We start from the raw sequence: 15,615 nt of genomic DNA, 5'->3' as shown, positions 1-15,615 counted from the left end.
CAATTTTTGTATAGGTGTTTCGAAGTTTTTGGTTCTATATGACAGAGTACAAATAGGGTTGTGGTCTCACTCCCTCTTTTGCAGATTATTTGTTGTGATGATCTTCTCATATAGGAGGATCCATGCGAAAAACGACATTTAGACACGGTTTTATTTTCCATATGGCTTCAACTTTAATTCTAGACATGCTCCCACTAAGCTGACCTTGGTAAGTGATGCGGCCACAATAGCAGTTTAGAATTTGAGCTTCATTCACTTGCAGCATCTCTTTGATGGCTTCCCAAAGTGACACAAATTCTTGCATTTAGTACCTACCTGAATCGACTACATGTTAATTGGTGGTTCATTTATTTTCAGTAAGTCCTCTTTTGACCGTGATGTTCTTATGATTTGTTTTTTAAAAGGGATAGAGCAATATTAGAGCAATCACAACCAAGAAACTACTAAGTGCTTTCCATATCTGTCATCACCTCACTAAAAAATCATTTATAGAAACTATAAATTCCAACGCTAATTTTTTGTTGTGATGTCGTAATAAAGGTGGATGTGACGAGACTGTCACTGAGCTGCGTGTGGGATCCACGGATGGAAACTGGATGCTTACTCCCCCTACCCAACACCAAAAAATGGTTTCTTGTGTCTTCGTTGTGTGTAGACCTAATTTCTCATGAGAAAACCATTTCCTCCTCTTTCTAATTAATTTTCTTGTCATGTCACCAAATTGTTTATGTGGTAGTTCTATTAATGCTATAAAAAACTAAATGACATTGAGTGTTGAGACTGCTCTTACAAGATAACCTCCCAGTGATGCAATTGGATTTCCAAAAGAGCGTCTTGTTGCCATTGCCTACTGTGACCAGACCCACCCAGGCTCCATAATTAGTTTCTTGATAGTTTTATTGCCAATGTTTTAGTGGATTTGTTTCTCTATAATTTTTTCTACGTAATCGATGGAAAATTTTCTATATTTTTTATAAAAAAAATCTTGCGAACCAAAGAGCGTGAATAGAAATTCTATATTTTTACTTTGTTTTTTCTACAATCAAAGTACCAAAACACTAGTTTTCTTTATTTTAGGAGACTGCAGAGGCGGACCCAGCGGGTGGTCCATATGGTCCACGGCACATCCTAAGATCACATAAGTGTAGTTAGCATAGTGGTGTAAGTGCTATATTTTGAACTTGGTGGTCAAGGTTTGAGTCTTGTTGATCCTTGTTTTTTGTTTGTTTTTTTATTTTTTTCTTGGCACACCCTAAACATAGCAGCTGGGTCCGCCACTGGGAGACTGGGATGCCTCTATAGGCACCTCTATGCATCAGCGATTTACAGAGGTAGTTGCCTATCCATCTTTAGTAACTGTATTTTCAAAGATGGTTCTGAATTCAGAGCTATCTCTACAAATCGGTTTTTTAAAGACGGATGGTAAATCACAGTCGTCTTTATTATTGAGGTATGACATATTCCCTATTTGATCTATTCATTCCAGATTTCTTGCTCCATTTCAAAAACAACATTATTCTAGACATAAACATAGATACAAACATACACCACTCCATATAATATATATAGATAAACAATTGATAGATTGCATGATATAGCTAACTTCTACAAGTTCTAAGTTCACCCATGTATTCTAATATCAACAGAGATTCGCAAAACATCAACAAAAAAACATAGAATCTCATCTGAAAACAAGATTTACAGAATTTGGTACCCATCATTTAATTTGTCTCAGTTCGGTCTTCTGCTGATACGTACCCTGGTGCTATGAAAAAATTGTACTGGGATAGCAGTAGCACAAGAAGATAGCTACAACCATAAAGATATTATAATGATCTAGTCCTACTTGAGCGACATGCGCTCCTACAGACTGGAAGAGCTGAAACTGGTCCAAACTGTCAACTTGATGATGCATACTCTTCTGAACAGGATGCAGACGTTGAGGTGTCAATTCATACGGCGCACCCACTGCCCCAACCGGAGCTGCTTCATTGGACGACCAACATAGGGCTTGCCTTTGCGAGGACACTTCCATTTGCTGCTCGGCTCTGGTGCTGGAGATGCGTTTACTTCTGAAAAATTAGTCCTATCCGCCAAGGGACGTCTGGTTTGCTCTTGGACCAAAACCTTCTGGTCTGGAATGCTGACATTCTCTTTTAAGTTCCTCTTTTGCTTCTCTCCCCCAGTTAGGTGCCTCAGATTTTTATTTGTTATGTGTTCCTCTGGTTGCTTCCTTTTCCTCTTTACAGCGATAAAACCATCTGATGCAACTATTTCTTGTCGCCTTTTACTGTCTGATGAAAGCTTGCAGCGGTCAGCTTCCCCTAGGGGAGAATTCTCTTCACTGTCAGTTTCGCGTAATGCACAATTATCTTCAGTCTCAGCTAAACTGGGTCTGTTGCGACTAACAATATGTGTGCTGTGGTCAACACCATCTTGGATCTTTTCCCCAGTCCCAGCTCGAGTGATATTGTTAAAACTGCCAGGCAATTCAATATGGCCGTTGATGTCTTCTGCAAAGCCTTCTCCAGTATCAGCCAAAAGTGCATCATCACAGTTAGCAGACGTTTTACTCTCAACCTCCTCATCTGCAGGGGTGCTTTCTCGAGTGTCAGCTGAACTAATACGATCAAAATTGACCAGCGCCTTGTGCTCAATTGTGGCTTCTTGGCTATGTCTAGTAGCATCAGGCAAGCTTGTTGTGCAATCTATTTTTTCTGAATGCGTCTCACATATTTCATTAAGAGGAAGGCTTCTACAATCTGGCACGTGCTTCAGTGCATTTAGCTGCACAGGGAACAGACCATGACTTTCAGTTGCATTAACTTCCTCAACCTCACTAAGAAAACTCGCTCCAAACAACGCCCGCAGGCTTTGCTTCCTTTTGGGGGCGGGCTTCGTCGCATTCCCATCGACCGGGACCAAATATTTTCTAGGAAAATTCTCAGGCTCAGATTGGCCTCCAAAACCACTTTCTGTCAAAGCAACTCCACCATCCTGGAGAGAACGTTTTAATGACGAATGCTGGGTACACGGTAACGAAACCAAAGTATACAGCTAGCTGGGCTAATAGCCTAATAGGTAGGAGGATGAGATTGGCAGCGAAAAATAATAATTACCTCGAATGGGTCTTGGGTCTCGCTGCCGTCGCCGCCGTCGTGATCAGCAACATGCTCCGTAACCTCAGGAGAGTCATAAACATAGCTCGAGAACCAATTCTTGATGTCCGGCGGCTCTGACGAAGAAACAAAACGCCCAACAAAGCGTCAGCACAGTCAGAGATCCAAAATCGACGCGCCAAGAAAACGCTAAGGTTCGCGAGGGATGGAAGGGAACGCACGGGAAGGGAACGAAAGGGGGTACGAACTGCACACGTAAACCTGCAACAACAGAAATCGCGGGTGAGCGAGCGGCCTGGAGGAGCGATTCCCCCGGCGAGTGCCGTACTTGACCGCGATAAGGGTTGGGGAGCAGAAGAAAGGAGGGCTCCACGATTTCGGCTCACCTGACTTCGGCCATCGGCTTCGCCGGCGCTGTCATCCATGGCGGAGCAGAGTCTAGACGGGTATAGTAGATCTGAGAGCCGACGAGCGGGCTGGTGAGTCTTGGTGAATTGGTGATGACTGACGACACTGGCGGGGCTCGGCGTTCTCATCAAAATTCAAATTCGAAATGCCCGGGAATGACGGGGGTGCCCGCCAAACGGGAAATCATTTTGATTTTTGCCTAATCTGCAAGCGGCGAGCCCGCGACAGGCCAGAATAAAGTGGGCCGGGCCGATAACAGTCTAATCCAACTTTTAGTTTTTTTACACATCTCCAACGCGAACGCGTCTTCGTTCTGTCTCCAATTCTCCGTCTCCCTCTACCCTGCGCCCACGCAGTTGTACACCCACCCTTTCCTCACGCTCTCGTCTCTCTCCACGAAACCAACGTCCCCTCCTTCCCCAGCGCCCCGGGGGAGGAACGCCGCTGCAGCCGCCGGGAGGAGTCGGTGGGCGTCCTCCTGGACGCGAAATGCCCGCCCAGAAGCTCCTGATCTCGTCGCCCACCCCGGACGACTCCGACGGCCGCGTTGCAGTGCGTCACGCCGCCGCCACCCGCCAGCGGGTGTCGGAACTCGGAAGCAGGGACGGAGCCTCACGTGAGATGGATGGGAAGTCCGTGCGTCAGGAGAGATCGTCTCATCGGGAGCCTCGCGACGGTGGTGAGATGAACGGCGCTGCAGCGCCTCTGTCTCTCGACCCACACCAACACCACACGTCGTCTTCGATAACGCTGTCCTGGGTTGTGGACTTGTGGATATGTCTGATATGTTCCGTTTTGTTTGGGCAGTTTCGCAGATCGCGACGACGAGCAGGTGGGTGGCCGCGGCAGACGAGACTGAACCGACACCTACATCGAGTCGTTCCTATCATCCTATGCGCGCCGGCACCATGGATGAGTAAGCGCCGCTCCCTGTCATCTCTCACCCTCTCCGACCTCTCCCGGATTGTTTCGCGTGGCCGTCAAGGCGATCCGACGACCCTGTCACTACCTCGTATCTAGTATTCTAGTTTGCTAATGTCCGCTAGCTCCAGCTCGTAATTGCTGCACGCTGGCATCCAGCAAGGCCTGCGGATCCGGTGAACCGGGGAGACTAGTAGAACAATGTGCGCGACGATTGCTTCATTTGGATTGTTCTCAGTATTAGCCTCTGGTCATGGCGTCCACGAGCCGATCACCAGCTAGCACTGGCACTGGCAGCAAGAGTTGTGGATCCCTGCTAGAACCATTGAACTTGCGTGGAGTTGGGCATTCGACGGTGTGCATGTTTCCACCATGGTGACTGTTCTCGTTGGATGGCGCAGCTGTGGCCTGTGGCCGCGAGTATAACAGGAGCATCACGATCCTTATCAGTACTGCAATGCTTTCGCGCGTAGCCGCCAAGGCCGTCACATCTCATGCTAGTCCCTCGAGCTCACGCTGGCCTCTTCAGGTTCTCAGTTGACAGTGCGAGATGCAATGCAAGAGCGTGTTATTTTCCTGCGCCATTAATATCTATCAAATTGGCTTCTAGTTTATGCCCTCTGCTAACAGAAGCTTCTAGAGTTTGGATTCTTGCTCAGAGCATCAACCATTTCCTTTCATCCCGAAGACTAGCTACTCCTTCATATCCTTCCTGTTAGCCATATGCCCATATATCCCAGTCAATCTTTCAACAGACGAGCGCACGATCTACGCGACCAGACATCCATGCTATCGCGCGCCCGTCCTCTGCAAGACCGGCTGGGGTATATGGCTAAGGCTAACACTTCCCTCCAGCATCCTTAAGTAAATAGGAGCACGAGGGAGTACACGTTCACAGTGAGATATAAACTTGCAACGCTGTACCAACCACAACAAAAAACTAGAGAAAAACTAATAAAGTTAGCATATCGTCATCACTTATCATTTACCAACCAGCCTGAGTGCCTGACAATTAATCTGTAGCCTAATGAACTGAAGAGTTTTTTTTATAACTCTGATCAACCCTTTTGATAACAAAACTGAACAGGTGAATTGAGGGCTTGTAACCTCTGCACGCCAACATAACCAATGTTGTCAGGAGTAGAGTTGTGTGGATAACTGAACATATCTTAGTTAGTGCTGCATATTCTAAAACATTCCTTTGCATGCTTAGCGTCTTCAGGAACAAAGGAGAATAATATTTTCATGGCTCTAGTGCAATTGACTTCTGCTACATGACTACATCCACATCGTAGGAACACCCTTGGTTTATTTGTTTTTAGTGGACCTTCCTTTTCCAGTCTTCTTACCTTGCTAGTATATTATGTCGGTAGCTTGCTCAGTTGTCAGTTCCACTGGCCACCGTTGCAAGTCGTTTGGTTTGTTGTCATGCAGTATCAAAATTGTCCTTTCTTGACTCCCCTGCCGTAAGCTATGCAGACGTTAGAGTCTACACTGTTTTGGTCTGGGATGGTTCGCCTTCAACGTGTTCTACAAACTGACGAACAGAGATAAACCACAAGCGAGTCCACTCTCTAGACTGATCTTCGCCAGTCCGCCGGGCGCCAGAGACTGGAAAGGTTGGTTGAGAACCGGCAGCCTGAGCAAAGCAAATGAACATTGGGGGAGCATCCAGACAGGCAGGCACCGCGCATCGCCGGCCGCCGGCAGAGCAGAGCCACAGAGGGGAGCCGAGAACATTGGCGCCTGTGTGCCGAACAAGACGCGCAAAGCCGGTGAGGCAGCTGCGATTTTGCCTGGTGCGTGTTCAGGAATCTCAGCCTTAATCTGAAACCAAAACACCTGTGCTGTGCGTTCTCCGTTCTCACGTGGATCGAGCGGTATGCAAATACAGCCCTCGCCTGGGAGTAGTCACTTGCAGAATCGGAGTAACAGCTGACAGTCCCAGTCCCAGCAGCCCCGGGAACGCGGAGCGTCGGTAGGGGAGCCGGCCGCGGCCCGCCTGCATGCGTTGTGCGTCGCTTGCTGCTTCCAGTCAGAGAAGCAGCAGGCGCCGGCCCCCACCGGCAGCAAGCCAGCAAGTGAGATAGACGACCCCAACAAAGCCTGTAAACCTACCACAAAACGACCACCTCTTCTTTCGCGAACCCTGCCCTTGGTGGCTTGGTTTATTTATTTTCCTCTTCCTCTCCGCCTCGGCGCCTCCCTTGCAGTTCCAGGCTCCCGCATCCACCTGACCATCTCGGCAGCTCATCCTCCCCGCCCCGTCGACCCACACCGCTTCCCCTACCTCCGTCCCAAGCACCGCAGTCTCGCCAGGGGCGGCGGGACATCGCATCGAGCCCATCGCCGCAAACCGAGAGCCAACAACCTAGGGGCAGAAAGCCAGAATGCCCGCAAAGAAGCGCCGGTTCCCATCGCTGTCTTCGAAACCCCACGGCGACGTGGCGGCTCCCACCTCTGATGCCACCTCCGGTGGAGGCGTAGAAGGAAGAGGAGGGCGCCCGCCGCTGCCGAGCAGGGGCGCCTGCAGGCCGAGGTTGACTGACCCGGAGCCACAGGGCGGACTCGAAGACGGTGAGTGAAGCTTGATGACGACGGCATCGAGATCGAGGCCGGCCTCCCTCCTATAGTCCTATCTCGTTCCCACGATGTGCATGTCGCGTTCTGTATCACCGCGCGGATATGGCTAAGAGGCGGCTTGTGCTGTGATGGGTTTGGCAGATTCGGACACGGAGGGTGACGGCGGCGCGGACGGCGACAGTGAATCCTCGCAGAGCGACGGCGGCGGCACCGACGAGTGAGCTTTCCCTCCCTCTTGGCCTCTTCCACGCTCTATCTCTCCGATCCCATTCCCGTGGACCCCCTTGGTTGTCTACTCTACGGCATGCTTGTGGCCTGCCCGCGGAGTGGCGGTGCCTATTGCCTATTGCCCGCCAGTGACTCGTTAGAGGCGGTGCAGTGCATACCGGAACCGGTGACTCGTTCGGGCAATGGTTGCTTAGTTCGTGTGATCAGGTTGCATCTATGCAAAAGCACCGGGACATGGATCATGTATTCATGTGCGTTCGAGCTAGACAGGAATGCGATGGCATGGACATATGCATGCTTCCGTCGGGATGCAGGCCATAGCAGGGATTGAGATTGCCGGCCTGCTGGGGACTCGGCGCTGTCTGTTTGTGTAGTGCGCTTATCGTGCTCGAACCACTGTTTTGCATGTTTTGTGTGTTTGTGCTGTACGCTGGAGGAGTTGCCAGTTCCGACTTGTAATGCACATGTTTTCCAATCGGCAATGCACATGCGTTAGAAATCTATAAGGTGAAATATGTATTCTGCAGCTCGGCTTCAGTCTCAACAAAGTTTTTACTGGGACTACAGTACTCATACCTTTTGTATAGTTGAATACTTAGTTCAGTATTCATTTTTTACTTAAAGATCGACCTTCACCTCCTCCTGTGTTACGTGATCTTTGTGTAGGTTGATAAACTAGCTATGTCTTTTTTGCTTTCAAATTAAAATAAGAAAAACAGATGCTACATTTCTTTATATTTACATGCATTTCACTGTGCTACATAGATTGAAGATCATTATTCAGGTTTGTGGACTTTGGAATATTTGATGTTTTACATGGTCTGAAGCTTATAGTGCACTGTTCTGTCTCTCTCAGGTTTATGCTAGTGAAATTAGCAGAGATACGGAAGGAGGTTCAGTGCCCTATCTGCTTAGGTGAGAATATCCTTTCTCAATATGCTTTAGTGTTTTTGTTATTACATTGTCGTTCACTCATTCTTCAGTTTTCTCGCATGACTGAAGCATTCAAATAAAGTAGCCATGTTTCTGTAATGAATTTTCTGCATTAGCTGTTTGCTAGTATAAACTCATCTTCCTGTTATTTGTAGCACGATAATATGGCTGACTTGTAGCATATACGTGTCATTTTTTATGGATCACCCCAAATGTAAATGTTTGATTAGATGTGGTCCTTTATTGTCGTCCTTATTTTAATGGAAAAAATTGTTGTGTAATTAAGTTTCCCATACAATTAAACTACCAAAAGTCATGAACAATTCTTTAAAATTCTATAGAAGTAATTAAGACATTATTTACTCTATTAGTATATCAGATTTAAAGTCTATATCCATCATCCTATGTTAAGAGAGATAAAAAGAGGAAATTCTATCATTTTTAATCCTTGATATTGAATAGCATTTTTTATATCTCTTAATATAGGATGAATTAAACTTGAAATTTAATACTTGATATATTGGTAGAGTGAATAATGAAGTGCATGTATAAAACTATAAATTGTTTGAGAATTTTTCTTTACTTTTGGTAGTTTGATTGCACCGCGATTGTATGGAAAACTTGATTGCACAACAGTTCCTCTATTTTAATACACCCACTAGCTGTAACCCTTCTGGTTCTAGTGTCAATTCATCTCTAATTTTTCTTGTATAAACCTACCATGTATCACATATGATGGTTTTATTTCCTATAGGTCATATGATGTTGTTTATCACCTGTCGCACAATTTACTGAAGTGGTTGTATATTAATCTTAAGCTAAGGAACAAATTTGATGAAACCCTAGCAAATCCAACTAGAAAATATGTTTGTAACTAACTATTTACATGTTCGAAGTTTGGCAATTTCATTGCTTGATTTGGACCATTTGCTGTTCTATTTTGCAGGCATTATCCGGAAGACAAGGACAGTTATGGAATGTTTGCACCGGTTCTGTAGAGACTGCATCGACAAATCTATGCGACTAGGGTATGGTGGCAAGCATCATTTTCTCTAAAATTGTGTCACAATCAATTTTAACAAGTAGAATTCACAGTTTAATTTTGTCTCAATTCATAAAATAGTGTTATATTATATCTGATAATAAAGATAATGCTGATTTCGCAGAAATAACGAATGCCCAGCGTGTCGCACCCATTGTGCAAGCAGACGTTCTTTGAGGGATGATCCCAATTATGATGCACTGATTGCAGCCCTGTATCCAGATATTGATAAGTACGAGGAAGAGGTGATGTCTTATGTCTATAAGCCTTATTATCAGTTAGTAGTTTGTTGTTTAGCCTCATTTAGCTTTCACTGTAGGAATTTGCTTTCAGTGAGCAGGAGAGGATTCGGAATAAAAAGGTGACCTCATCTGCTTTGGAAATACCAGAACTGTATTTGTACATACAAAACTCATTTCTTTACATTCTTGTACCATATTTAACCATGAATATGAACACACCATTATTTTATTCATTAAAGATACAAGAAACCATTGAGGAAACATTCAGAAGACAGTCTGACGCAATTGGTAAGAAACGTTCCATGGCAAAAGCAACTGCAACCGCCTTTGCAAGGAAGTACAGGAGAACACGGGGGAGAGTTAGAACCATTCCCCCTGATATTGCCCCTACTGGCTCTTCTGAGGAGGAAAGTGGAGAAGGAAATTCCAAAGAGACAATCAGAGAGCAATCTTCTGCTGATGATCATTCTCCAGATTTAAGACAGAAAAGATGCAGGAAGAGGTCTGGACCACAAGGATCACCTGCTGGAACCATTGGCAGTATCGACTACAGCTTTGAGGAGAATGATGAATTAGTTGGTGGAAAAGAAATTTTAGCCACCTCTCCGTTGCAGGGAGAAATGCTTGCTTGGGGGAAAAATGGTGCACGGAGCCAAAATCGACATGGCAGTGTTGGTTCAAATGGCAGGACTGGAAGGAGTGGGCGCATTGCAAAATTGGTTGATTACCTCCATACTGCTGATGAAATGGATAAAGAGGTATTTTTCATTTTGTGTGTATGTTCTTTTGGACATAGTATTTTCTCACAGTTACATGAACCAAAACATGTTTTCAGCGAACAACTCTTTAAAGAGGAACAAAACAGCAAGTTTTTGAACGTAAACAAAACAGCAAGTTTCATGTCCATGTCCTGTTTCGACGGTGTTGCTTGCCTTTTCCTTTTGCCTCTGCTCTTCAAGGGAAAAAGTAGGAAAGGGTCGCTGGTCTTTTGTCACACCAGACGTATATCTCTATTGTATATTTCTTCCATGCTCCAGTAGTTCTGTCCAGATGAGCTTAACGTAAACCTGTAAATGGAGTTAGTTGGTTGTTTCCATGGTCCGGCGGGCTAATAGGTCTGCTCAGTAGGTTGGTTCAGGAGTTTGCTTGTAGTCTTGTAAGTCGTTTCGGTTTCTTGTAATTTCCTGTTAGTTCTACTCCTAATATATTGGAGAGGCAAGTCTTTTGCCTCTCCCTTTCAAAAAAAAAGCCAGGTCTGCTGAACTGTTCATATTTCTGTTTTGCAGTTTCAGTTGTTTCTTCTTCTCCTTCCTGTCGATGGACAAACCATACCTAACTTGGAAAAGCCTTATCTAAGCTGTCGACCAACCTTGTCCATTAAACATCTTGCACAGGTAATTGATTGTCTCAGTGAACATCTTGCTTGGTTTATGGACATTACTCGTTTACTCAGTTGGACCTAAAAATAACAGAAGATGTGAAATCGTGTTATTTCAGTTCGTTGCTCTTCAGTTGTCTTGTGAAGTCGAAGAACTTGAGATGTACATAAGGATGGACCGCCACCGTGTAAGTGTTGGCTCGAGGCCTTCCAGTACAGGTGAGGCAAAATCACGTCCATTTGATGACTTGGAAAGACTGAACGAAGAAAAACTTGTTTCGGAGCTTCATCCTTCATTTGTCTCTAGCAACGGTGATATGGTAAGATCCAGTCTTAACAGATTTAATGCGATTATCCTTGCTTGCTTGGTCTTGTTCCGTTGATACACTGTGTTCTTGTCTTTAATGCCAGGAGTTACGATATGCTTTGAGAACTCGGGAGTAGATCAGTTTTTATCCTCAGCTATCAATTTATGAAGTCATACTGTCCTTGTGTAAAAAAAATGTTCGATGTGAACAATGTTGACGCTGTTTTTCTCATTGGTCATGCTAAGTTAATTTACCATCTTTGTAATATACATAATGAACTGATTAGCAAATGACCTCAGTAGGTGAACCCAGTTGTATGCTATGTACTGTTCATTTATGCGAGTCGATGGCAGGATGGGAAATCAGAAGCTGATTATTATTATAACATAAAACCAACTCGTTCTTTCCTTCAGCACCTCCGTCCTCCATCTTCAACTTATCTAATTTCTAACTTGCGGTTCACCTTAACAAGACTAGGGATGATAATGAATCTGGTTCGGGTCAGGTGAAGAAAAAAACCTCTCGTGATTATACCAGTGGAGTCTACCTAAATCTGTTCTACCTAAATCTGTTTGTGATCGGTGCAATTCTAAACCTACACCCGAATCCGTTGGGGTTTCCTAGGTTATCGGTGCAATTCTAAACCTACACCTGAATCCATCGGGGTTTGCTGGGTCAGGTTTTTACTCAATATACACTTTTAAACAATAACAATTAAGTACCCACGATAATTGATTTATACTTACATATTTTAAGCCTTCTCAATTGAGCAGCAACAAAATATTTCATCTCTACTATATTTAATACTGTATTTAAGTGATAACTTCTTTGTGTCGTCATTTTTGCAGAAATACCCTTCGGATTTCCTTCAATCAACCTGTCATCCTCTCCTCCCTCCACATACCTCTCTCTTTCTTGCCTTCTCTTCTTCAACTGCTCACAACTAGGGATGAAAACGGATGGAAAAACCTCTCTTATGTTTTTGTTCCCGCATTTTAACACAGGATCGAGTTCAGAATAGCCGGGAACGGAAACGAGAGCGAGATAAACGAGTGTATGAAAACGAACGGGAGCGGAAATATTATGCAAAAACTTATAATTTAATACAAGCACACATGATATTGATGACTAACTAGGAGGGTAATAACATGAAACAAATAGATATAGAGAGACAACATTTCGTTATTGTTTGCTTGCTAGTGGTGTATATATAGCTATGGTCAATGTTATTTGAGCCTTTAGACCACTTGTCATTGAGGAGATCGGGTGACTAGAATGACCACTTATGTTATAATATATTACTTAAGAATATGAGGCTTTAGTTTGTGCACTAATGTATATTGGGTTCAACCCGGCTTTCTTAAATACGGAATAAATACGGATTAAATTTGGAAAATAAGGAGATCCCACAAAAATGGTGGATAGAATAGACGCTCTCTTGTTTTCGTCCCGTTTTTATATTTTTTCACAAATACGAAAACGAAAGGATCAAATGTAAAAAGGATTAGATTTTTTTACGTCCGTTTTAATCCCTACTCGCAACAGCCCCGATCCAGTTACACCTCGCCTCCCACCTCGCTCCACAGCCTCCACTCTCCGCGTCGTCTCTCTCACCGGTCTCCACCGTTGATCCGTCATCTCCCTCCCTTCCCTCCTCCCTGTGCCTCCCTCTCTCGCCCTCTCCCTTCCAACTGTTCCAGCCAAAGCCCAACAGCCACCACGCGCGGCGACACTGCCGCTCCGCGCACCCGCAACCTGCACACGGACGCCCTCTGGTAGCGTTCGCAGAGGGGTGCCTGCCAGCCGAATCGCGCTCCCCGCCACCTGTGGCCAAGCTCTCCATCTGCCTCCAGAACGAGCTGTGCATATGATACAATGTAGAAGGAGAGTTCAGTCCCTCCTAATTTTTTTCCTGGGTCAGTCCCTAGCTGTGCATATGCTGTCCATGTCCAGCCGAAGTATATGGTTGCCCCGAGTGGCCATGCGTGTGTGTTCCGCCGCCGCTCTCCTGCTTGGCCTCCTGCTTGGCATCGGCCTCGTCGAGCGCCTCCGCGTCATGGGTCGGTTGCCCGGTTATGCCTCCCTTCCGCGACCGCCTCATAGGCTTGCCTTGACGCGGCTTCTCGGAGCTGGTCTCCGTCTTGCCTACTGGCCTACCAAGCTCGTCGCTGATGTGCTTTCGCAACTTAGACCAGCTCACCATCATTTTGTTCTATTGATGTGTCATTGGTTTAAATTTTTGAGTGTTAAATATTAAGAAACTACTGTGGCAAGACAATATTTTGGGGAAAATATTTTTTAGTGAAGTCTTCAATACATAGATTTTGGAAATAATTTTTAGCAACCTCTTGGAGTTGCTCCGGTGGGGAAGCACGGGTACTGCCTCCAGAACGCGCCGTGCATCCTGAGGAGTTTCGCCGCCTTCTCCTTGGTCGACGCGGAGTTCTCCACCTGCAGCAGCGCCAGCAGCTTCGCCACGCCGCCGCTCATCAGCATGTCATCCAGCACCCTCTCCGCGGGCGTCACCGCGCACGCCACCAGCCACAGCACGCTGACGGCAAGCCTGCTGGCGAGGCCTGACACGCGCAGCATCGTCCGCGCCACGGCCGACACCGCCAGCGCGTGGTCCGCGAAGGCGAGCCGGCCCTCGGGGCACTTACACATACGCTTGAGTAGGAGCAGCGCGCGCTCAGCGACGCGGCGGCTGGCGTCGGGGAGGAGTTCCACGAGCACGCAGACCGCGCCTACCTCGACGGCCTTGGCACGCCGAGCGCCGCGGGAGCGCGCCATGACGTCGAGGAGCACGTCGAGCGCGCGGGAGCTCAGCTTCGCTGAGGCACCGTCCGACAGGAGCTCGAGAAGGGACTTGACAAGGTCCTCGACGTCTACACCAGGCGTCCAGTCACGGTCGGCGCCGCTGGCACTGGAGATCTTGGCGAGGATGGCCATGGCGTGCAGCCTAGACTCGGCGCTGCCGCGCTGCACTACCGCGACCACGGGCTTCATGCACTCGGGTTTGAGCACGAGCTCCACCGACGCGTCGTCGGAGAGAGGGAGCGTGGCGAGGACGGCGCCGGCCTCCTCACACGTCCGGAACGCCGAGAAGTCTCCACCGGCGCAGCTCTCCGCCAACGCCTGTGTCATGACGCGTCCGAGCATCTGGATGCCGCCGTAGGCGACGAAGTCCTCCTGCGCTGCCACGTCTCCGTCCATGCAGCACCTGAGGTTTTTGAGCGCGGTGACCTTGAACGGCGTGGCCTCAATGCTCGCGAGCAACGACGGTAGCTTTTCCCGCGCCAGATTGTTACGCAGCGGCGTGCTCGACGACGAGGAGGAGGCGCGGTCAAGCCAGGTGGAGATGACGCGCTTGAGAGTGTGGTTGGGCGTGAGGCCGAAGGAATTCAGCCGCTGCATGGTGGCCGGGCACGTCGTCTTGCCGTACTTGAAGAACCACCGCTCGATGCTGCGGCGGTCGTAGGTAACGCCGGTGGACACCGTGACGGGGTCCTCCATCAGCTCCATGGAGATGGGGCACAAGAACAGCTGAGGCGGCTCCTCCATGGCCATCACCTAGAATCGATCTCTATCTGCGGCACAACCCAAGCAGCTGCAAACTGGCAACCAATCAAAACTCAAGCAGGATTCTTGGCTTCAGGTTTATACAGAAAACAATGCAGCATGTATGAGAGGGACGCTGGACGGCTGGAGGGGATCAGGGCCCAGGGCCAGGGGTACGGGGTATGGATTTTATATCTGCATTTAGGTGTAATATAATGCAGATGTCGTGCTAGCCCGTCGAACAACTCAGACTGAATAGGGCATAAATTAGTAACTACTACTGCTCACTCTGTCCTCAAATAAAACAATTTCTAAAGTTACCTTAAGCCAATTCTCTTTGAGTTTGACTGTATTTACAGAAAAGAACGTCAAGATTTTATGACACCAAATTAGTATGCAACATGAAATATATTTCTTATAGTGTGGTTAATTGGTGCCATATATAATTTTCATAAATTAGTATTATTAGATGCAACATGAGCTGTGGTCAGAAGTCAGATGGCCACAAAAGTAAGCGATGCTTACATATTGAGGGCAAGGTGGCACCTAAAACAATGGCAGGCCGGCATCGATTGGCCAAGACCTCCAGACTCAAGACTGTAACGCAAAAAAGAAAAAGAAAAAAAGGGATTTCGACGGATAAGCCAGGACTTGAGTTCATGAGTTGCATGAATTCGATGGGCGTCGACTTGAGCAAACGAGCAATCTGGTGGGCGTCGACTTTAGCAAGCAATCTGGTGGGCGACGGTTGCTCACCGCGAGGTGTCTACTCGCAACTGGATTTGCACTTGCAGGCAGGCATGCCCTCTGACCTTGCGATTGCACGACAGATTCAGATTGTGATGGCAAAGGAAAACTGTTGACTGATGCAAATGTTAGCTGTTGAGTTTGTGAT

At 46.9% G+C, this 15,615-nt stretch overlaps 3 protein-coding genes across 4 annotated transcripts; 1 reads left to right on the top strand and 2 right to left on the bottom strand.

Moving 5' to 3' along the window:
* Window positions 1-1,610: 1,610 nt before the first annotated feature.
* Window positions 1,611-3,581, bottom strand: LOC100304215 (uncharacterized). The gene is made up of 4 exons (NM_001165665.1): window positions 3,506-3,581; window positions 3,341-3,380; window positions 3,120-3,235; window positions 1,611-2,997 (listed from the first exon to the last, which is right to left on the bottom strand). Exons 1-4 carry the CDS (start codon window positions 3,542-3,544, stop codon window positions 1,948-1,950), a joined length of 1,245 nt encoding a protein of 414 aa, NP_001159137.1. The 5' UTR covers window positions 3,545-3,581; the 3' UTR covers window positions 1,611-1,947.
* Window positions 3,582-3,861: 280 nt separating this feature from the next.
* LOC100279610 (putative RING zinc finger domain superfamily protein) lies at window positions 3,862-11,423 on the top strand. Of its 2 annotated transcripts, none has more exons than NM_001357900.1 (10): window positions 3,862-4,206; window positions 4,335-4,443; window positions 8,116-8,174; window positions 9,139-9,220; window positions 9,359-9,479; window positions 9,554-9,595; window positions 9,716-10,234; window positions 10,763-10,870; window positions 10,974-11,174; window positions 11,266-11,423. In NM_001357900.1, exons 1-10 carry the CDS (start codon window positions 4,017-4,019, stop codon window positions 11,296-11,298), a joined length of 1,464 nt encoding a protein of 487 aa, NP_001344829.1. In that variant the 5' UTR covers window positions 3,862-4,016; the 3' UTR covers window positions 11,299-11,423. The 2 variants fall into 2 exon arrangements, with proteins under 2 accessions (NP_001344829.1, NP_001146078.1); NM_001152606.2 differs by lacking the exons at window positions 3,862-4,206; window positions 4,335-4,443 and adding exons at window positions 6,663-7,025; window positions 7,173-7,248 and having other exon boundaries at window positions 11,266-11,415.
* A 1,981-nt stretch (window positions 11,424-13,404) lies between these two features.
* Window positions 13,405-14,870, bottom strand: LOC100280112 (E3 ubiquitin-protein ligase PUB23). The gene has a single exon (NM_001153049.1). The coding sequence runs from the start codon at window positions 14,727-14,729 to the stop codon at window positions 13,500-13,502; it is 1,230 nt and encodes a 409-aa protein (NP_001146521.1). The 5' UTR covers window positions 14,730-14,870; the 3' UTR covers window positions 13,405-13,499.
* Between the last annotated feature and the right edge of the window lie 745 nt (window positions 14,871-15,615).

This window comes from Zea mays, chromosome 10 (assembly GCF_902167145.1).
Source record: "Zea mays cultivar B73 chromosome 10, Zm-B73-REFERENCE-NAM-5.0, whole genome shotgun sequence".
NCBI classification, from domain to species: Eukaryota; Viridiplantae; Streptophyta; class Magnoliopsida; order Poales; family Poaceae; genus Zea; species Zea mays.
Note: the sequence above shows the minus strand (reverse complement) of the source record. Positions and strands in the feature narration are given on the sequence as shown.